At 38.6% G+C, this 22,737-nt stretch overlaps 2 protein-coding genes and 1 long non-coding RNA gene across 9 annotated transcripts in view; 1 reads left to right on the forward strand and 2 right to left on the reverse strand.

Moving 5' to 3' along the window:
- Window positions 1-4,355, reverse strand: part of UBE4B (ubiquitination factor E4B) — a 42,597-nt gene extending 38,242 nt beyond the window's left edge. For all 5 annotated transcript variants that reach the window (XM_062593402.1, XM_062593401.1, XM_062593400.1 and 2 more), the window contains exon 1: window positions 4,233-4,355. In XM_062593402.1, the coding sequence (XP_062449386.1) occupies window positions 4,233-4,256 (24 nt within the window). In that variant the 5' untranslated portion in view covers window positions 4,257-4,355. The remainder of the gene's footprint in view (window positions 1-4,232) is intronic.
- A 544-nt stretch (window positions 4,356-4,899) lies between these two features.
- LOC134149962 (uncharacterized) lies at window positions 4,900-7,302 on the forward strand. Its single transcript, XR_009960550.1, has 3 exons — window positions 4,900-4,961; window positions 7,134-7,185; window positions 7,278-7,302. It is a non-coding gene; the product is annotated as an uncharacterized LOC134149962 (long non-coding RNA).
- A 29-nt stretch (window positions 7,303-7,331) lies between these two features.
- On the reverse strand, window positions 7,332-22,672 carry RBP7 (retinol binding protein 7). Of its 3 annotated transcripts, none has more exons than XM_062593345.1 (9): window positions 22,632-22,672; window positions 19,698-19,874; window positions 19,005-19,188; window positions 18,122-18,267; window positions 16,701-16,810; window positions 11,924-12,005; window positions 8,994-9,172; window positions 8,584-8,685; window positions 7,332-8,232 (listed from the first exon to the last, which is right to left on the reverse strand). In XM_062593345.1, exons 2-9 carry the CDS (start codon window positions 19,819-19,821, stop codon window positions 8,182-8,184), a joined length of 978 nt encoding a protein of 325 aa, XP_062449329.1. In that variant the 5' UTR covers window positions 19,822-19,874; window positions 22,632-22,672; the 3' UTR covers window positions 7,332-8,181. The 3 variants fall into 3 exon arrangements, with proteins under 3 accessions (XP_062449329.1, XP_062449328.1, XP_062449330.1); XM_062593344.1 differs by lacking the exon at window positions 22,632-22,672 and adding an exon at window positions 21,301-21,320; XM_062593346.1 differs by lacking the exons at window positions 16,701-16,810; window positions 18,122-18,267; window positions 19,005-19,188; window positions 19,698-19,874; window positions 22,632-22,672 and adding an exon at window positions 15,185-16,393.
- Between the last annotated feature and the right edge of the window lie 65 nt (window positions 22,673-22,737).

Raw genomic sequence — 22,737 nt, forward strand, 5'->3', positions numbered from 1 at the left:
ACTCAGAACAAGGTCATATCCCTCACAGCCTATGATTTGCATAAAGACCCTCTTCATCATCTCCCAGTTTCAAGCAGATAATCAAGATCTTTTGTGCCACTTAACACTCCTCAACTCCACTGGTTAGACAACATCAATGCAGAAGTAACATCAAAATCAGCTGTAATCATTGCTGTTGAAACCAAAGGACGCTAAGTTGAACTTTCTGGCTTGCGTTTGCCACTCTCTTAGTCCACCAACCATCTATCTTGCTAGGAATCAACATTCAGAAATTAACCTGCCCTGAAAAAGTTTCCAAAAAGGGGACCCAGTAAACAAACTTGCACAGACACAGCACAGTGTTCTTTACTAAGCTGCTTTTAGATAGGATATAGGATATAAAACAAATACAAGATTTCTCCCTAAACCTTGAAGAATGATAGGCAAATTATACTTAGCCTTTATACTGCCGAACAAATTAACATAAGATATAAACAAACTCAGAATATTCGCACTGAAAGAGACAGCTTTCATACCCGAGGATGCATCTAGCCATTGTTAAAGGAACAGTTTTGGTTTTGGATACCCTAACTTGTCATATTCTTCTAGGTTTACCTAAAATTATCATGGAATTCTGAAACTGATCTAAAGATTTCCAAGTAGTTTTAACTAAAGTTTTTAAGTTAAGAGACATAAAAGAGGGAGAAACACAAAGATACTACACTATAAAAAGCAAGAGAGTAAGCTGAAACAGAAGTCTGAGGCTAGACCATAAAATCATACACATTTTCTGTCAGGTTCATTCACTAGTGCCTGAAGACTAAATAGCATCAAGGTGAGAAAAGAAAGATTGGCCTTATGCTTGAGGATGCAAGCAGAGACTCAGGAGACACAGCTTGTTTGCACAACACTAGGCCCCGACCTGTTGCCTTCACATAGCAAATGATACATATGTAAGAACTGTGGGAGTTCAAAGTGATCTGCTCTCACTTTAGACTGAATTACTATCCACATCAGCATGAACAAACAAGCAGCTTTTTTTTTTTTTTTTTTTTAATATTTTGTTAAGAACTTTTAGGGTACCTCAGTAATACCCAACTCCAGATTTCAGCAATAGCTAGTTGCAATAATGACATATGACAAGCTATTGTGTGTCTTACATAATACTGACAAGTTATTTAGCACTAATTACATAAGGTCTGGAACAAACAATGCTTATCCTCCCTACAACACGTAATTCCATAATATATAGTTTAAATGATTAATGAAAAAAAATCCAATGGTTGAATGGAAGAGGTATGTTGTTTACTAGTACAATTTAATCACCCAGGCTCACAAACCTTCAGTTGAAAGATTTTAAAAAGTTAACCTTCAGTTAAAAAAAGTATTTCAGTATTAACACTTGCTTTGGTGGCAATTACGCAGTGAGATTCTAAGGAACAACTTCTACTTTCATCAGCAAAGAAGAATTTCAAATCTGGATAACAAAGGGTCATTTGAATGGATGGCCTTATTTGTCTTGTATCTATTAAAGCATGCCCAATTAGCTTAAGAAATGCTTCATTATATGATCACACTGGTCACAGTCTATATTCAGAAAACACAGCTTTGTAAACTACTCAAAAAAGTATACATAAATGTTAAAAAAACGCTAAGTTTGCTCCATTCTTCCACATTTTATGTCTTATTTGGTTTTGTTTTTTTTTCTGTGGAGTCCCTCATCTTTTACCCACAACTCAGATTTCTGACCTGGTTCTGATTCTCCTCTCATTCTTCTGGTTTTTTCTGCTTCACATTTTCTTTACCTCTTTTACATAGATTTTTAAAAAGGGAGGGTTTCACAGGGTCTCACATTCTTCTCAGGGTACTACTGTTCCAACTTCTGCATCAGCTCTTTAGCATCCCCACAAAGAACAACAGTGCATATCTTAGGCATACACTTGATTGAGCAAATGTCAGTCCCTATCTCCCAAAAGCACAATCATGGAAGGCCTTTGATTTTAAAAGTCCATATTAGTGGACCCAGAAATATTCAGACTTAAAGCCTTAAATCAAAGGTGAGAGTTTGTAAGCAACCAACTAAACCAGTCAATTAATATTGTTGATGGCCACAATTTTACATTATATAGCTGCAAATCCAGAAAAAATAAACATAGTTCTAATACAAATAAGGAGATTTTTTTCCAAGTAACATATTTACTGCTCTTGGTGAGTGATTTATGTCATGGAAAATAATTTTACTTTCACATCTTTCTGGTAATAGTGCAACTACAGGCAAAACTGCCATCTTTTTTCTCACGGTTTCTAAACATAGTGATTGTTCATATGACAAAATCTTACATATTACATAAATGCAAGACCTTAGAATACACAGCAAAGAAAGAACTATTAGGGTTTTGCTGTATCACATGTGCTAAAATTCACACACATGAAAAAATGAATATTCTCTTCTCCTGTCCTAAAGATTTTAGTACGGACAGTAGTGAATGCGAACTTCAGATGCTTTTACAAAGTAAACACTGAGAAAATTTCAGTGAGAGAAGAAAGATGTTCAGAACAATGGAAAATATTCTCTCAAAGTTAAAGTATATTCTGTGGCCTCAAAACCAGTATCAACTGTAACTTAAAAAAAGTTACAGATAATCCAGAAGATAAGATAATCCAACCTATGATAGCCTTGCAATTACCTTCAACTTTAGTTGACTGGTATTTTCCTTTCAGTCTCTATCAAATAAAGAGTTTTTCCAGATAGGATAAAAAAAATTATTTTAGAATGCTATTTTTCTGTACAGTTCACTTTGATCCTGGGTCCGCTGCCCCAAGGAATAGTAAAGTAGTAAAGTGGAAATGTAGAAGGACATTAAAATAAACTTGGCCTTTTCTCAGTCTTTTTCAATGAGGAGTCTAATAGAAAAAAAAAAAAAAAAGGACAGCATAACTCTCTTAAAATGATATATCAAGATTATGCTTGTCTCAAGCAGTAACCTAAAGAACCAGTCAGCTTTGATCCTAGCCAAACTGTAGCAAAAAGACATAGGAAAACTTCAAGTCAGTTGCAACAAACACTTTGCCAGAGAAGGTAAATGAATCCCTACTAGAGGGCTCCTTTTATGCAACCTCAGTTCCATGATGCAGCGTTTTCAATGATGTCAGTAATTTACATGAGCAGTGACACAAACAAGCTTACATAGGTCAAATAACTCTGAAATTTAATCACAAAACACCTCATCATCAGATGCAGGGTAAAGGAATGGTCAAAATAAACACTGTAATTATGAAATATGTCTACTAGACATGCTTTTTCACAGTAGAAACATCAGCATCTTCCCCCACTGTCCCCAATATGGGACTTTTACTTCTTTTCTCAATGCTTCCAAGGTATATTAAGACCCCCATAAAATAAATACCACAAAGTTCTTCCTCATAGTTCAGGCTGCAACAGAGCAGGACTGCTAAATCATAGTGTACAAAGTAATCAAAAACATTTCAGAATACAAACCTGAGTAACAATAGCAGCCGCCTTGCCCTACAATCCAGCCGTAAGATACAATATAGAATAAAAGTCATTTTTTTCAGCCATACCTGGAGTGTAAGTGCAGCAATAAGTCTATGCTACAGCTGGTCGGATAATCATGTATTACATATAATACAGTTTGATATGGAAACGTGTTTGAAACAAATGAAAGAGGCTCTGAAGTTGTACATAAGCTGGATATTACAGTGGGACAGCGGGAAACTCCCGATATCCTGATTGCTACCTCTGTAGAAGTCATCTGACAGGACTTTAATAAGCAAAGCATGAGGTCTTAGCCTAAGAAAAGCAGAAAAACATCCTTCCAAGGGAAGGAACAGCCTGCATTACCATGTCAGCTGCCTGTTACTTACAACTCACCTATGACTTTAAAATGAAACAAAAAAAGATTAAAAAAAGAAGGTAGATCAAAGCAAGACTCAGGAAACAGGCAAACCCGTTCCAGCCCGCGTCAGTAAGGTGTGTTAGAGACAGGGCTCGACACACACCGCGCGGCTCGGCGCAGACCCCGGCAGAGCGAGGTTTTGCGCGTTTCACCACGCGGGCGCGGAGCTCTGCCCGCCGCCAGCGCGGGCGGGGCCGGGGCGAGCCCGCCACGGCCCGTCCGGGCCGGGCAGAAGGGGCAGGAAAGGGAGGCCGCGCCGAGGCGGCCCCGGGAAAAGTTTGTCCGCGGGGGCAGCGCGGGGGCGGGGGCGAGGCCGCGGCCTCCCCGGGCGCTCACCTCGTCCGCGCTCAGCTCCTCCATCGCCGTCCTCTTAATGGTGACCGGGGGGAGGGAGCCCCGCGGGAGCGCGTCCTGCCGCCGCCGCCGCCGCCGCCGCCCGGGCGCCTCACAAGGGCATCACCGGGCCGGCGGCGCCGCTGCGCCCCGCCTCGCCTCGCCGCCCCTCGCCGCGCCGCGCCCCGCCACCCCCGGCCCCCACCTCCGCCGCCCGCTCGCGCCTCGACTCCCGCCGCCGCCGTGGAGCCGCCCTGGCGCCGCCGCCGCCGCCGCCGCCCCTCGGCCCCGGCCCGGCCCCCGCCCGCGCCGCCGCCGCTGCTGCCCCGCGCAGGGATTATTCATCAAAACAAGAGGGCGGCGGCGGCCATCTTGGGGCGGGATCACGTGAGGCCGCCGCGCGCCGCCGAGGCAGCCGGGCATGCTGGGTCCCGCGCGCCGCCGGCCCAATGGCAGCGCCGGGGAGGCGGGGCTAAGCGCGCGCGTCGTGGCGGCGCGGGAGGGGGGCGGCCGCCCCCGCCGCGCGCACCGTGGCAACGGGGGCGGGGCGCGCGCTGAGGGCAGGGCGGCCGTTAGGGGCGGGGCCGGAGCGGGGGAAGAGGGGAAAGCGAGGCGGGCAGGAAGGGCCGCCCGGGGCGGGAGGGGGCGAGAGGAGGGCGGCGTGGGCCTGGGGTCCCCAGCGGCTGAAGCCCTCCGGTGTGGCTGGATCCTCTCCTGCTCGTCTACGCTAAGGTGTTAACCCTCTTCTCAGTAACAAATTATTAAGATGCAACAGATTTTTTTTCTAATTATGAAAAATACCTATGTAGTGTATCTCGGGCAGACTGAGGCGCTAAGCTCCAAGTGCTTATTGAGCTGTCTGCCTCATCCCTTCCTAGCTGTGGTTTGAACCTGAAGTACTTCTTTCCTTTTTGTGTAAAACCGTACCTTTTATTGCATCTAGCTCCTTTGTTATACTCCAAATTACCTTTTTTCCTGTCACTATGGAAAATATTTCTGTTTCCTTCATTTCTCTTTAGAATGTGAACAGAACAGCCAGAGTCTGTGTTGGCTTAAATTGAGTGTTCACTTCCAACTCTACTCGTTAGATCAGTTTTAATACAGGTGAAAAAGGGAAGGATTTGTTGCTCTTCTAGAGAGGGACAGAAAAAAGAGGGAGTTGCATCAGCAGATGTTACCCCAGGGGTGAACAGTCACTAATAATACCTTATTAGAAAGCTGCATGCAATAGCAGCACAGTTTGACTCAGCTACTGAAAGAATCCCGTAAAAGGAGGACAACAGGATGTTCTTGAAACAGCAAATCAGGAATAGGGTTAAGACATATTTCTATGAGCACTGCAAATAAATGTAAAGCAATAGAATTGACCAGATTATTTTTTTCCAAATATGAGGCAAATAGAAGATTTGGTCTTGCATTTCAGTACCTCTCTTCCTTAACTTACTGTATTTATGTGAAAGTGTTTGTACAAAAACAATGCTTTTTCATGACTTAACCAAATTGCCCAGAATAGAGAATAAGTAAGACTCAGAGACTGGTTGCTGGGAAAGTCTCACTGTCAAAGCTGTAATGAGATAACTGAAGTGGTCTAAAGCACTTTTGAATAAAACCTTTCAGATGTTTCCCTAGGGATTTTTGTTCCTGTCTTTCAATTCCAGAGTTCAAGAGCATACCTTTCTGGCAAAAGCTGTGTTCATGTCTCTTCTTTTTTCAGTTCCAGAAAGTGGGACTGATCCCTTTCTTTTTTCACCTTGCATTGCAAGATGTTTAATTTGTAAATGAAATTTGCTAAGCAATTCTGTTGCTGAAGTATCTGGTTTATCTCATCTTTGAGATCTCCAAAGCATCCTCAAGTGAACTCTGCATAGTATTACCTTATTTCAGGTCAGCAATTTGAAGTAGGAAGGTAGCAATGAAAAAAGTCAGGTCACTGTTGATAACTCTTCTGTATTTTTAGCAGTAAGGACTTTCTAATAGCAGGCCTTGCTACCAAAGTATTACCTCTAATCATACAGGCTTTCTGAGGCTGCATTTTTCTGATGTACACTTCGACTCTATACTAAACAGCGTTCTCAAGGTCACTATTGTGACTTTTTTAATATTGCTTCCCATGCATATCATATTGGAGTGCACAGCTTAAAACCTATGGGTCTTTGTAGCATATGTGGTATTTGCTATTGAGAGCCTCTACAGTTTATGTAAAGAGGCAGTGTGTTGCAGATGTGCCATCTAGTGGAGTAGCAAAGTCTGCATGGCTTTACTGCTGGTGGCTGTGACAGCTGGTTTGCTGCATGAAAGTGTTTGTAGTAGAGTAACATTGTATCATTAGACTTCTTTTCCCTCCCACTCCCCAAATAAAAGGAAGTGCTACTCACAGTTACAGAATCCCAATACTATCATATTTCATAGACTGTATATCAGGAGATTTACTCTTGTTCTTCCAAATTTGTGTCCTTACTATATAAGGAATACTAATTCTTCTCTTCTTGTTTTGGAAACTACTTTAAATTTACATAATCCTCTAGGAGATATATGGGAGAACAATGAAAAACCATCCAAGCTTCAACAGATTTTGTCCACCTCTGCTGGCAGCCTTAGGAATTCTGAGCTGAGAGTGAGCAAGAAATAATCAAAAGATTAGTTGTATTATGTATTGTCTCTCAAAATGGCACAGATAGCTTTAGTTTCTGTGCAAAAAAAATATTTTCTAGTTAAATGACTATGCTTAACTTAGGTTTAATTGAACTCTTTTCTCCTTTTCCACTAGAGATAAGACTGCTGCAATGTTAATGTTACCAGTGATATGCAGAAACTCATTTTATATGTGACTAACGAGTTGATTTGACTGCTCACATTTTATACACTTCTCTTAATACATGAGACTTAATACCTTTTTTTTTGCAGCAGTGCACAGGCTCAGAAGAGAAGAGGAGAAAAGTTTAAGCTAACTGAACAGGTAAGAATTATAGTATGCAAATAGTTCATCTTAAGTAAAGAAGCATTATATTCATACTAGATGTGTTCTTACAGTGTTCAATTACTTTGCAGACAGGAATCGTGGATTACTTAGATGCATCTTTATCATTGTGGTAAGTGATCACAGATTCGTTTACCTCCAGCAAGCTCAATTTCACTTATTTTGATAATAGAGCAACTATGTTGCAATATAGGACTTTACATAACACATTTAGGATTAAAAAAAAAAAAAAAAAGGGATTAATTTTTCCTGAACTAGTAGTCTGCATCTTACAGAGGCACTTTAAATAAGAGATTTATATGGTTTATTCTAATCACAGCACAATCTGAGCTCTAATACATTGCATATTTTAACATTTGCCCATTAGCTGTCATGAACTGAAGTGTTATGTGCACAAATACGGAAGATAATAATAATAATAAAGTAGTAGTACAGGACCCATCACTGTGTACTACACAGGTAAAAACTGTCCTTCAGAGCTGTGTTAAGGCTGTACTTAATCTTCAATAATCAAATAACATAATTATTGTATATAAAATCTTTCCAGATGGACAGAATGTAGCTCATAGCAAACACTAAATATCTTCATTTCTCTTCCATCCCCAGAGTATAGTTACATAGACTTTTTTTTAAGCTCTCCCCTCTGATTTTGTTCGATGTTGGCTTATCTCTTCAGAATAAAAGGTTTTTCTTATTTTGATTTAGAGAGGCCCAAGCTGTGTCACTTTTATCTTTTCTTACATGTTCAGAAAGCAAGCCCTTAAGATTGTTTTATTTCTGAGTGTTTATTAGCAAAAATCAGATTTTTAACACTAGCAATAGCAGACAACATTTCCCAAACCAGAAACATTAGACAATTTGGGTTAACAGGTACAAGGAATCAGAATTTTTGTATATGTATCCCTAGCTGGAAGTGATGATCCATGGTCTCTTGTGTACAGTGGTCTTTCCATGTAGGAACCGCTACTAAAATATTCAAGCTCTCTTGTAGATTTGTTTACATACTTGATTCTCACAACGAAGCTCCTACCAAAAAAAAGAGGAAAGCACAGATATTTATCTGGTAATCAAAGGTTTTATACATTTCTAAAGATGTGTATCTAAACATAGATCATTTACCATGACTACTGGCAGTTGATTGGCTGCCATGATGATAAATTATGCTTGATGTTTTGAAATGGTTAATTTAAGACCAAGACAGAAGAGTAAGTTATTAAAGTTTTTCCAGCTAAACTAAACCAAAGTAGAATGTGCTCACTGTGTACTGTCCATTACATACACAGAGTTAGAAGAAAACTTGTGCAGATCATAATCACATAATTTTTGTTTGTTTCAAATAAAGACAGAATTAGTGCAAGTCTGAATCAAAGTCAATACCAGATGAAGGTCATCTCCTTCAATCCAGTGAGTCCAGCCTCTGTTCTTCTTTTCACCAGTCTGGACACAGACAAGTTTGTCATTGTCCCAGGTAACTAGACTCTGTTCAAGAGGAAGCAAAATATATATATATATATATATATATATATATATGTATATATATATATATATAAAAACAATAAAAGTATTTATCTATTTATCTGTTTCTGAATTCTGAAGTGTATCTGTTAGAGAATGTCTATTTTTCCTGGATAAAAAGACCTAAATGCAATTGCTGGGGAAGGACAATATTCCTTGTCTGTAGCTCAAGATTTCTAATGCAACTCTGAGGTAGGAACCTGTTTGGAAACAATTTCAGCTCATGTATCAGGACTGAAAATGGCCACTTGATTTTATATGTTCAGGCTTACCTTACATTTTCTATTATCCAAACCTTTATTATCTTCTTCAAACTCTTCTCCAATTTTGAAATGGAGCAAGTAATCTCTGAATGGGCTTGTGGTATGGATAGAAAATGAGTCACCATCCTGTTTGATCACCTTCTGTGGTTTCAGCATTTTTGCTATCTTGCGTGTTGCAAAGTCAATACCTTGAAGGAAAAGAAAAAAAGCGTAAAAGCTGCATCGGTCAACAGATATTCTGACACCCAAGACTTACCTTTGTTCCTTCTAGAAGTGTTTCTTAAGGATCATTTGGCCTCACAGCTATGCATTTTTTTTTTTTTAAGATGGTATATGTTGCATACTTCAACGCATATTCTTAAATATTTTACTCTTTGGAAAGCAGTTTATGCAAGCATTGTGCAATTCCTGTGCAAGATTACTAGAACTAAGTCAGCAAAGTCTTTTCTGGGGATAGGGGGAAAAAAATAAATAATAAAAAAAAACTCCCCCTGCCTTGAAGCATGATCTCAGACTGACCTCCTAATTGTTAGCTACAAAGAGCAGTGGATGTCTATTCCTGCCCTTGTCAGATGAAATACATCATGTGAAGTAACAAGGAATCTTTGTACCCTGTACCTTAAATACTTTCAGTTGAAAGGCAGTTTTGAAACTACTAGTCTTATTTTCAGGACTGCCACTTGCTACTGGCACCATTAAAGTGCAACTAGAAAACATTGTATTTTTCAAAATACTGCGTGATTGCCTGTAATAGTCTTTCATAGCATCCTGATGTTGTTGGTAATATTGAGCTTAAATCAGTGCTCCTAAGGCGTTTCTCTAGTGAACTTTTGTTTCTTTAGAATAGGGCAACTATTTGGCAGGCAACAGTTATATAGTGTCCCAATAAGATACCCAGAGTTACCTTTTTAGGAAGCACACAAAATGGGTAAAATGAGGGACTGTATGTAATTTAACTGTTTATGGTCATCTAGATGAAATGTCCCTTATATGAATAGCATAAAAAAGGTTCTGTATTTATGTGGTCTTTTTAACAGAATGCGTTCAGCTACCACATGTTGGACCATATGGTTCAGCATGTGGTCTAAGTTGAAACAGGACTACTTTGTCACTGAATGCATTGCAGGAGTGTCAGAATCTGACAGTCAAGTCTTTATACAATTATGAATTTAATGGTGGTTTTATTTCAGCATAGAGGGTTGAACTCGGTACTGGCAACAGCCATACAACTATGCTGAGACTTAGTGAGTATTTATAAGTATAAACTACTTCTAAACCTGTACTTCAGAGGTTCAATTATTGAACTTAAAGAAGGGTGGTTAGGCTACGCATAGCCACTGCCTTTTCATCCATAACCCTCTGGTTACTTAGCCAGTTAGATTAGTACCTAATCAGGTAGCTAACCTCCTCATGCCATACCCTGGCAGATTAGTTTCTCATTCTAACTCCACAATATCGATCTTATATTAAATATACTGGCAAGCGAGTAGGAGTAAGCAAGTGAAGATGGGTTGTAAGCCATCAGAAGGCTTTTTTACCTTGACTTTTAAGGAACAATTTCCCCTCAATTACCTGCTGAAAACAAATTGCATTTTCACAAGTTTGGTGATTGTTTCTTAAAAACACACACACTTACATCAGCTGGACAATGTTTATTATCAAGGAACAGACTCAATCTCCATTTCCTTTGTGGAAATGAATACACAAGGGCATATATTACTCCACCTTACCTACAACTAGGAAACTTTATATGAGGAAAAAAAGAATACTCCTGTGCTGAGGTTTTATTTTCAGGTTTGTCACGAGTCACAATAATAAATTGGCAGGGAATCACCTTTCACTTGAGTTCTTATTTCAGAATCAGCATATAATTTAAGCGTAAAAAGTTCTGAGAATTTGGACAGTTCATCCTCACTGTAGTTCAGCATTTCAAATTATTACATATCCCGTAAGCTGTTTGAGATGTTTAGAGCATTCATTAATCCTAAAAGAGGATGCAAGAACAGCCATTATTGCTCTGACAGATAACACAGCAGCATTAGAAAGGGAGAGGGAGAGTTCTTTCAACATGTTAAGAGTATTGGCTAAACAATTTAAGTGGGTCATCCTGCATGGATATGACAAAAAGAGTTGAATTCTAGTGCATACAATGACTAACAAGAGACACTGCTAGTCATTAGCTTGCACAAGTTGAAAAGGCAGAAAGGGGTTGCAGTGAAGAGACAGAGGAAGGCAGTATATAGGGTTACCTGGTATCACAGTCTTATAATTAACTTTGCATAAGGAAGCTATGAAGTACCAAGAACTTTCCTAGGTTTCCCCATTACAGTATCATTAGTATCTCTCTGAAAGATTTGAATGAGGTAAGATGTTAGCTTCAAGCATACTACAAAATGTACATTTAGAGAAGCTACTGAGCAGCCCCACAGAGGTCAACAAGAAATGCCTTTTATGATCCGTTTAAAGATAAGTGACACTAACAAGTGCCTAGAAGTGACAGATACCTAAAACTTTTTTGGTTACTTATTGTTTACTCAACCCTAGATTCAGGCTTCTATAACAATGCCCAAAAGTAAGAGAAATTGAGTGGACAGGGAGAACACTTCCCTGTCTCTAATGGAACCTATCTGTAAGTTCTACCTTAACAAGCACTGCCTACAGAAATTCCTGAAAGCTACAAGGACACTTGGATCCCAGGGTACAGTATAGTTATGTTAAATGTTTACCAGTAAACAAAGATCCTTCCAGTAGGATAATGATTGCATCCTTCTATTACTGTTTAGAGAGAGAGAGAGAGAGAAGAAAAAGAAACAGCCAAACAAATAAAACCCCCATAACTTCAGCAATATTAAGGTTTCAAAGAACTTAGATCCCTCTAAAATTTAGGAGAACCCTTAAGGGGGCAGAGAGGAAGAGTAGAATCAGATATTTTCACCTACCTAAGGCCAGCATGTAACCTTCGAAGTTGTCATTGCTAGTAAGGTTCCAGGTTCCACTGAAATCCACAGGCATTGCCAGAGTCTGAAAAGAAGACACAGGCAATTTCTGACCAAAATTCAAGAATGAAAGGACAGTTTTTAGACCAGGCCTTATATGAGGAAGACTGTGGGTGGGATTGTATCTGAAGGGCTCTCTAATGGAGAGGGGGTGCTGTTGCTGAGCCAATAGTTGAGAGGATATTTGTAGATCAGCTTCAGCCAAGTTGGAGAGAAAAGTTCACAGTTTCTGAAATCTTTGTGTGGAGCAAACGTTATTAAGCCGGGAGTTGGAGTGTGAAACAAATAAGTGCTTGTATATTTTAAGGGGAATCACAGACAGATTTTGCCGTTACTGAGGTTCCCTGTATGTGTATTAGGTCTGGGGCTTTATAATCTGGAATCCACACAATTGGTGAAAAGGTGAACTCTCCACTGTAAATGCATGATATATTTTAACAGACAAGTGTTGACTGTTAAATTGTACGTGGATGTGTGAGGAAAGGAAGAGAGAGAATATATGAGGAATTTGGAAGTGAGATTTCATTTTCTTTAGAATATATGTAATTGTCCAACCTCTTGCAATCCTTCCATCTGTGGTTATGTTTTGCAAAATGTATGCTTTTTTGTAGCAAGTGAGAAGTACTAATCTACTAATCCTGAAAAGCTAGGCACTCTCAAGCTGTTAAGTACAAGAGAGCTAGATAACTTTGTACTTCAGTTTCCTCATCTGTAAAATGCAGAAAATAGTACTTCTCAGCCATACTTATGTTTTGAGCATTAACTTAATCCCAGTTTCCAGGTGGTCAGATGTGATAGTAATGAGCACCACAGTAAAGGCTACAGTAAAAGAAACAGCCAAAACTGATAGCCAAGTGCAGTCTTAATTTCAGCTATGCCCCTACTACAGTAAAAAGGGAAGTTGGTATTCTAACTCTTGAATGAGGAAACTCATTTCTAGCTACTATGTTTGTCTATTTAATAACTTGATAGTAAGCTCAGCTTAGGCTGAATTAAGCGATATTATTTTGCAGAGAAAATTAATTTTCTCTGAACTTTGACTGCATTTTTGGAGCTGACAGTTTGGCCTATATGACTCACAGAATCATGTGAGTAGGAAATTAGACCATCAAAGCACATTTCCTGTTTGCAATGGATATTGTTCTCCAACTTATACTAAAATAGGAATAGCACAAAGAAATGCAAATTATTATTTCTCTTGGACTCAAATAGTAACATTTCACCCATAATTTATTATTACAGGGTTATGATACAAAGTAAAAGATCACTGTTGCAATACTTCTGACTTTTCCAAGTAAAGAGATGTCAGTACTTGGATAAGTCCTGTGTAAAAGCCTGACTATAACTTTCAATTGAAAATTAAGATTGTATAGAAAGGTATGCAGACTGTCTAGGATGTAGCGATTCTTTCTGTGTATTTGCACTAAATCTCAAACTAAGACCTATACAGGTACTTGAGTTACTGTTTCAAGAGTAAATCAAAAAGCTGTCTATATAATTTTCAGTAAGAACTGCCAAGTGCTCTGGCCACATCCTAGGATGGTTCATTTCATTCTCCCTTAGACTTTTCTTTTTGTAGAAAGAAAATTTTTCCATCTTAATTTCTGTGCAGCATCAAACATCTAACAGGCTCTGCTGAAGATGTGGCCTCATTACAGAAGCAGATGAAGCAGGTGCTACTGCTGTTCCGTATCTCTAAAACATTTTGAGTTTGAGTAAGACGTGTAGTGTAAGGGCCCTCAATAGAGCAGAACCAAATACAGTGACCTAAAACATATTTGCCTCATTTTTGTGTGTAGAACATCTGTGAATGCATTATAAGCGTAGCTCCCCTTAATAATTTCAGTGAACTCCATTATTTGAAAACCTTACATATGGTTTCTCTTTTAGATCTATTCTACTCTTTAGAGTTTTATTTATCTTAACATTTTAAAATATGCCACAGGGCTGATTTTGATGCTGATATTTAAAACTAACTGGAACAGTAGATTGCCAGTATGTGTTTATTTCTGGTGTTGTAACAAGCAGACTTTTAGATCCCACTGGTAAAATAAAAGATCCATATTCATCACTCAGTTGAAATTTCTGAACAGCAGTATGTTTTTTATAGGCAAAAAGCCACTGATACCATTCTACCACTTAAAAATCATGCAGCCATCAGACATCAGATTTGGTTAATAATGGGATAACTGTTAAACTAGCGTATTACATGCAATTTATTTTAAGACCTATCACACATAACTACATTAGAACCCAGTGAAATATAACTGTCTTGAGAATAAATCTCTATTAAACATCCTGTTGAGTAAGCATTGTTTCTCTGGAGTAACTCAAAGTGCAGCAACACACACCATCATCTTCATTTATAAGAATAAATTTAAAGTGCAGTTTTATTCTGAAAAGTGACCACATAAATAGGGTGCGCTCTCATTGTGAAGATCTGCTATGTTTATTCAGAAGCATACCGGCTGACTTGAGTGACGAGAATAGATCTTTCTTGCTCTCTATTCTTGTCAGCTTTAGAGACAGCAGCAGGCAAAAAAGTAGCTCTTGTCCTTTCCTATATACCACCAATAATATAGTTTACCTTCAATCATTTATGGCAGTTTGTTTGCTAAGGCATGATAGGAGGCATAATTTGGCCTTCATTACCGTTATTTCTATTGATGATGCATGAATGTAGCCTCATTATCAAAGGACAGTGTGAGTTTGCCTAAGCTTTAGAGGAAAAAAAACAGCAGACAGTGTGTTTGATTCAGGAATCACCAGGAAAAAAAAATCTAAGAATCCTTCATGCTACTTTCAATCACAGTGGATCACAGTGCAGTTACAGATAAACATCTAAGCTGTGACTTCATATTTTCTGCCATTGAAGATTTCCTTGTAGATTCCCTGTAGACAGCCACCTGGACAGGCTGGAGCTAACAGAACACAAAGGTCTAATAAACTGTAATTGCAGAATTTTGTGTTGAGGCTTGAAGCTTCTATGCCTGGTGCCTGGTCCATTGCTGGGTTATAGGTTTGTGTGCTAGAGCATTGACTCCCCTGCTGGGTTCTAGATTAGCCCTGCAGGCTCTAGGGCCACCCGTGATGTTCTGCATTTGACTGCTGGCTTCCAGACTCACTGTAAGCTCCCAGAGAGCCCCTGTTCTTTGGGGACCCCCTGCCTGAGAAAAAAGGATGACAGGTTGTTCTGATTATTACCTGCAGCAAGTCCTTGGTTCCAGACTTGCCCACTAGCTTCCAGACTCCTTGCACTGAGAATCTCTTATTCTGCTGGTATTGTTGTTGTGCACAATGTGAACAGAGAATTTTGTAGAGATGGTATGAAAAAGCTGTTGACCTATCAGGTAGGTTGCATCTCGGAAACTTTGCCATTTTTTATCAGGCACATAATTCGCACAAAAAAATGGGGTGACAGAAAAGAAAGGGAGGTAGAATTCTATTACTGTGACATGCAAAGTGCCTATCTGGTTTATACTCACATAATACAGACAATATATTGTTAGACTCAAACCCAGATTTCTAGCAAAGAAAAACATTCCATTTACATTTAGTCCTAGTTTCTTACCACTTCTTCTCAGATCCAGTTCCAGAAAGCAATTCTGGCTGCATACACTTGGCTCAAAAGCAAAATCTTTTCATTATTTTAAGTAAAAGGACAACTGTCTGGGAATTTGTGCAAAGATACTCTTCTTAACCTTTCTTTCTGAGAATCAGTGCAAAGAAACTATTCTTTACCCATTAAATCAATGGCTATAAACCAGTTTTTGAAGTAGGTCTGTCCTTCCATGAAAAACAGTGCTGAGCTTGAAGTACAGCATTTCTGGGAGAAAACTGCATTACGGCTGACAAACAAGCTGTATATTTGAAAGGGAGGCAACTGAAAGCACAACTTATCTAGTACTAGTTCCGCCAGGAGTAATTTATCCCCTTTCAGGATAGAGCTAAATCATTTTTTTGAGCTCCATCATATGTTGGCAACTTTTAAAAACTGAGTTATACTGATTTACTATCAGTAAGTGGTACATTTTGAAGTGTTTTGAAAAGGCTTTGTCTATTACATATGACATTGTAAAGTATTAAAAACATTTTAGTATTTTATAAAAAAAGTTTGAGCGGTCAAACTAATCAGAATATTTGCTCTTTGTTAATTTGTAATTCTTGAATGCTAGGGTCAATTCTTGCACTTAGTTAACTGAACCATGACAACGTTTAGATACAAAAGTCAAAAATAAAACACTTGTTACTGTATTAAAAATCCAAGATGGTGTAGGTTCAATTCTTGAGCACACCCAACCTCAGCAGCAACTACACATGTACTAAAGCCACAGAATTAGCCTGTTATTTACTAGAAAATATCAAACATTTTCCTGTACTGAACTGTAGCTTTTACACAGCAGAAGGAGTAAAAGTTGTATAATGCCTGTTAGTTGTTGGAATCACTTGCATGTTTCTGTAAGGGAGCCAAGACAACCCCAGCATTCCTGTCTTCACTCTCTGGACTATACAGATTATGTTTTTCTATATATGCTTGAACTGCATCAGGCACTAGGTAACGAATACTCTGGCCTCTCCGCAGTGCTCTCCTAATCTTGGTGGAGGAAATGTCATTTGTGATCCATTCTTCCACTAGGTGAATATTATTCTTATGTCTCCACAAAATATCAGATTCATAAATGAACTTCTGAACACTGTTTCCAGCCCTACTGATGCATACGAGACCATGATTTGCCACAATTTCAGTGATGTCCTCCAACTTCCACAGATTGGGGATCCCAAAAGATTCCAGCATGTCACTTCCACAAAGCAGTTTAACCTGTGGGACACCTTAAAAAGAAAAGTGAGAAATGGAGCTTGGTTTAGGTCACCAGACTTCAGCTCACTTAGTGGGAACATTTAATTTTTAATCTGCCTCTCTGTATCTTTGTTTAAGGTGAGACAATGAGATGAAATAAAAAAGATTCTATATATATAAATCATAATTATTAGCTTTAACATAGAATTCCCCTGAAAAGAAGTTACGGGAGCCCTTTAATTCAAAAGGACTAGAAAATAAACTCTAATGTACTCATTTAGCATTGTGGTAAATCAGTCACTCAAGGATCAAAGAAAATCTAGAGAGAGTTCCAGAATAGTCATGTATGAAAGGACACTATAATGCTATTAAAGCTTTATCAGACATTCCATAAAGTTCCAAAAGAGGAGCTAGCTTTTATGAGGTAGTAGGGGTTATGTAAGAGAAAGAAAAGACACTCCTTGCTGACAGTCTGATCTGTCTTCAAGGGACTTTATTCCCTCTGTTTTATATGGAATCTAGAGAAGCATGTAGATTAAAAAAAACCACCCTAAGTAACGGAAACAAGCTTGAGTGTGTTAAAGATCTACAGCTTCCAGTAATGTTACAGGGTGATACGAATGTAGTGAAACATCTATCAATATAGTAAGGGAAAAGCATGACTGATGCTGTTAGTCTTTTCTTTGAACACATTTATTTTAAAACACTATCAACTAAACTTAGTAAATTAAATAATTAAACTTAGTAAAATTTTGAAAGTTTCAAGGATCTTACAGGAGAAGTCAAGATTTGCAAATATAAAAGATTAAGATAGTAGTTAATTATGCAACACCACTCAAGTTATATATGAATTAATAAAATTGTACATATTAAATTAAGATCTAAACACACTAAGCAAAAAAAAGCTACATAACAAAGCCAAGCTACTTCTATTTTATGAAGTTTTAAATTAAAAATTAAAATGATCCTGTATCCAGATAGATTCTGAATTTCTGCATTTGCTCCTGTCCTTTCTTTCTTCAGTGATGTAAAATAGTTTATGATCCAAAATTTGCAAGCTATAACTGCAGTATAACAAAGTTCCTTAGGTAAACTGGATACCTCAGATTTCTCTCAGTTTTAATTTTTGTTATCTTGAGTATTTTTCATGTCCCATACATTTTACCCTTATAGTCCTGTTGTTATAAAGACTACTCTTTCATGCTATGGGATCTGGGGCAATAATTTTTTTAAGTGATGTCAGAACCAAGAAGTAGCATCAAAAAAAGACTTACTTATAATACAGCACAATCCTCTGGAAATAACAAGTATTTTTAAGTATTTAGTTGGACAACAGACTTAACTTTTTATATCTGGACTCTGATTTTTCTTTTTAATGGGGTCATGCCTATTCGGTTCATGCTTCCTTTTCCGTCCTGGCTTTGTTAAAGGTATAGCATTCTGCAGACTGTTTGTGGGATCTGGAGATGAAAGCTTTTGATGATGATACCTGAAAAACAGATGTACTTTAGCTATTTTAAAGATGCAAGGGTAATACAGAAGAGCACTGCCTACTAAATAATCTTTTACCACTTTCTCCTGCAGTACATTCACAGACTACCCATCTAAGAACTGATCTGCTCAGTGACTTGTGAGCTCTGGGTCATAAGATGGTCAAAGTTCAAGGACTTCAAGCATCAACTACAAAGTCTGTTTTTTCTTTTAAATAAAAGCTCATTCTAAAAGAACCACAGTGAAGGACTGACTGAAACATCCTTAAAAATAGGTAAGTGTAGCAATATTGAAATTATAGAAGCCTGTGGGATGAAAATAAAAAAAAAGTAAAATGTTTTAATTGAGAAGTATTCTCACACCACCTTTCAAAAATAAACATGGGCAGCACAGCACAATTGGAATCAAAAGAGGGAAGGCTGTGTAGCATATGCCCATCCTTCTCTAGTCACTTTTCCCTTCTCATGAATACCTTATTTTTTCAGCATAAAAGATAGATAAAGCCTAAGAAAACATGTATAATCTTAAAAATTGTATGCAGTTCACGTATTAATTTTTGTAGGTTTAGGACTAATGTTGCAGTCCTTCATTCATAATGCTCATGCAAATACATCCGACTTCACTGAGTCTACTCATATGATTTGGAATTAGCCTGATACTCTGTTTTTTAGAACTACATCATTCCTCATCCTTCTATAGGTTCCTCAGACATTTAAGGATTTGACTGAAGAATACCTTAAAACTTTGAGTGTTTCCAACCACTCACTCTGGCAGCTTTCCCAGTCATCAACTTCCACCCAATCTGAGCTTTTTGTAGCTAGTTTTGCCATAGTTACTCGGTGATTGGCACTGATCAGACCTTTCTTCTTATATGCGTCACCTACTGGTGAAATGATTCCCTTGATTACTTTGTATTTTCCTGTGGAAAAAACACATTACACAAGAACATGAGAAGTGGTTGAGCAGATGTTACTTCTACAGTATTGTATGTAAACTATTATGTACCCATTATTTAGCATAGTGTTTAAGAAAACCAGTGCTAGCTCTGACAACCAATCAAGTGGAGAAGTACAGCATACTCCTGCCATTGTAGAAGGCAGTACAATTAAAGATTTAGTCAGATATATTAGAAAGACATATTTCTAAGACCTGATAATGGCTTTCTAATTTCAGAAAGAAAAGTTATTAAAAACATGCTTTATCTCATCAAAGTAAGTAATCAGCAACAAATATGTAAGATTCTTCACTCACGTATTTGGCCTACATGACTCAGTATGATAGATACACTCAAACTAGCTTCAGTATCTCATTAGCATTTCAAAAGTATCTGTCTCTGTCAAACAAACACATACAAAAATATTTACCTTAAAATTTAAATGTCTACAAATCATGGCTCTGTTTTGAATGCTTTACAATTCACCATCCTACCTGTTTCATGAAAGTAGTCTTTAGCCAGTTCAAATAGTCTTAGATGCATGTTGGTGATGGGATTGAAGGACCCACAGGCCAGCAGTACTACTTCAGTCTTCTTGTCGGGATCTTCCATAGCCATTCCTCACAGCTACAGAGCCAAATACAGAATGTTGGTGCTATAGTTACCAGCAACTAGTTACGAAGAAGAGAGGAGATAAAAAGAAAAAATTTTCTTACTTATTCCTTCTCCAAACAAGCAGATGACTTTAAGATGTAATTGAACCCTGTGTCTTCCTTTCATCAACATCTGGCCTGTGATTGTTTATGTGATACTGCATTGTCCAATTTTTAAGACATTAAAACCACTATCTCCAGTTCTGTCTGGTTATCCCTGAATAGAAAGTACAATGCAAGGGGGGTGTGATAATGGTGGGATTATGTTGCAGGAATGAGGATAATTCATGACAATTGCTGTGGTATATAGGAAGACAGTGCTATTGACTAAATGTGAAAATGACCAAACTACACTGCATTGTGGAAAGTGGTATACTAGTAGACCCGATGGTAAAAGAAAAGTGAATTATTATTTTTAAAAAGTTTTAAAAGCTGCAATTAAAAGCTAGATTTTTGTTTTTAAGATAACATCATTATTCCTATTTTCAATTTAAGTTTCTGGAGGTATTTTTAAAAGTTGGTGAAAATACGGAAATTTTACTACTCATCTTTTTCATTTCTGCTATACTACATGTATTTTTGCTTCTCAGTATTCTTCTCCTTCATGGGAAATTCTGGCTCGCCAAAATGGCTTCTCCTGGTCTAGCCCCAAACAAATAAATGAAAACTGGAATATATTATGAACCATTCTTCTGTTGTTGCTGTCTGTGAGATGTCTGAGGCTTCTGTGCAGACGACTGAATAGTTTGCCATTGTTTCTACAGCAACATCACTGCTTGGAAAAATCCCACAAGGTCACCTTAACATTGTGTCTCCTTAACAAAGAAACTGAGCGATGCTTGCAGCAGCCACAGTGGTAAGATACTGTCACAGCTAAATCCTGTAATGGCTAATATGTACTAACATCAAATAGCTCTTGAATAGAAGGCATTCCTGTGAGGCTTCTCAGGAGATACATTTTGCGAGTGTTAGTATTTTGCTTTCAGCAGTTTCACAAACTTTTAAAATATTATTTGTTACCACAAAGTAGTCAGTATTTCAGGATTTGAAGGGTTGATATTGCTTGGAATGCAGTCTCCTCTGTGGCATCAGCTAGAAGAGTTACTATGGGAACAGCAGGGGGAAAGAGTTGGACTTCCCTTTGTAATGCATAAAGCCCCAGTTTCTAAAGAAAGTGAGTCATACCACAAATTTGGAAAGGGTTGATTTTTTTTGATTTAAAAATAAAAGCAAGGGCAAAAATAATGGAAAATTTTAAGGTGAAAATATATAAGGCCTTTTCTGGAAATAGAATCAAACATCCTTTTTCATTATGGCAGCTCATTTTTCATTCTGTTATAAACAGGCAGCTTTTAAACCACATCATAAGCTCACATTCTAACTCTTTGCATCTGCACACAGATTAAGCAGCACTTATAAATACAATTTAACAATTTGCACATACCCTCAGTCTCCTAATCACATTGGCATCCTCTGTCCTAGTGCTAGTTGTTGAATTTGGTCCAAAAGTTTCCTGTTACTATAATTGTATATACAATAAAAAACTTCCAGAAACTCCCTTGTGGTAATCATTAGTTACTTGATTTTAAGAAACTTAACTCCTATTAGATACTCTATCACAGCAGTACCTTATTTTCTTTTATTTTTTTTTTAATCTATTTGTGAAGAACTGTCAGGGCACTAGATTCATTCTTTGGAACCTGGAAAATGGAGTGCAAAGTTTGTATGCCAATAACTTATGACAGGACAGAAGTTGCTGTATCTGAGCAAACTTTCTACCATTTATACTTTACTAAAGACACTATTGTATCCTGTAGAGAGTAATTTAGCCTGAATTAGACAGGCCTTTCTCACCTTCCAGATAAGCTACAGCAATACTATCTAAATCAAATCAGCATGAAGTGTCAGTTCTTAGGAAATGGCACTAAATATAGAACACATCAAGATTTTGCTCAGCAACATTGGCTTTTACAAACATGTAAAAACCCTCTCTCTGTGTTCTCTAGTAACACTATGCCAGAATAACGTATTTCTCATATAACACCAAACCACTTTTGACTTCCAAAATAAATTTTTTAAAAGAGAACAGGATAGACAACTTAATTTTTAGATGCATGGAACTTTCTGCCAAAGGGAAAGCCTGTTTGTGCAGCAGATGTGCTTTTAGGAGATCATCCCAAAACTATTCTGTGAGGAAAGAACTGCTGCAAACTTCCAAGCATCATTTCCAAGTGAAAGTGCACTATGAGATAATTTTTGATATGAACACAAAGGAAACCAAGTACATTAAAAAACCTTAAAAACAACCACCATCTCCCCAAAATTGCTGTTGCCGTTTCCTCTGTGGGAAGGTGGAAATGGAAGAAATCAGTAATGAGTTTCAGCTTTTCTGACTCAGTGGTGAGTCTCTATAAAACAATCCTAAAGTAATTTAAGTAACTTCTGTCCGCGAGCAAGCAATTGTCAGTAAGCTTTGGTCAATTTGATTTCTATGTGGGCAGTGAATGTTTATTAGAGATGTTTAAGTGTTTATATCCGTCATTAAGCGTTACAGTTTCGGGGCGTAGCTTTCGCTGGAAGCTCTCGCGTTGTGGGTGCTCCAGCTTCTCGGCTATTGCGGTGCTGCTCCTCCCCAGCGGCCCGCCCGCCGGCGAGGGCTCCCGGCGCGCCGCCCCCAGGGGCGGGCCCCAGCCCGGCGCCCCGGCCCCGCCGCCGCCGCCGCCGCCGCCGCCCCCGGCCCGAGCTGCACGGGGCCGCGCCGCCGCCCGCGCTTACCGCCGCGCCGCGCCGGCCGCCAGCTCCGCGCCGAGGGGACCGCATTGGGCGGTGCGCGCGGCGCCGCGCTCCCATTGGCCGCGGCCCGCCGGAAGCGGCGCGGGTC

Source organism: Rhea pennata, chromosome 22, assembly GCF_028389875.1.
Source record: "Rhea pennata isolate bPtePen1 chromosome 22, bPtePen1.pri, whole genome shotgun sequence".
Classification (NCBI taxonomy): Eukaryota; Metazoa; Chordata; class Aves; order Rheiformes; family Rheidae; genus Rhea; species Rhea pennata.

Excerpts from the sequence above, each read along its gene's own strand:
- RBP7 (XM_062593345.1), bottom strand. The coding sequence starts at position 19,821 with ATGGCTATGGAAGATCCCGACAAGAAGACTGAAGTAGTACTGCTGGCC. Across the intron at positions 16,811-18,121 it reads TCAGAGTCCAGATATAAAAA|GTGTCCCACAGGTTAAACTG; the intron begins GTTAAGTCTGTT and ends TTTCTTTTTAAG. Across the intron at positions 8,686-8,993 it reads TGGATAATAGAAAATGTAAG|AGTCTAGTTACCTGGGACAA; the intron begins GTAAGCCTGAAC and ends CCTCTTGAACAG.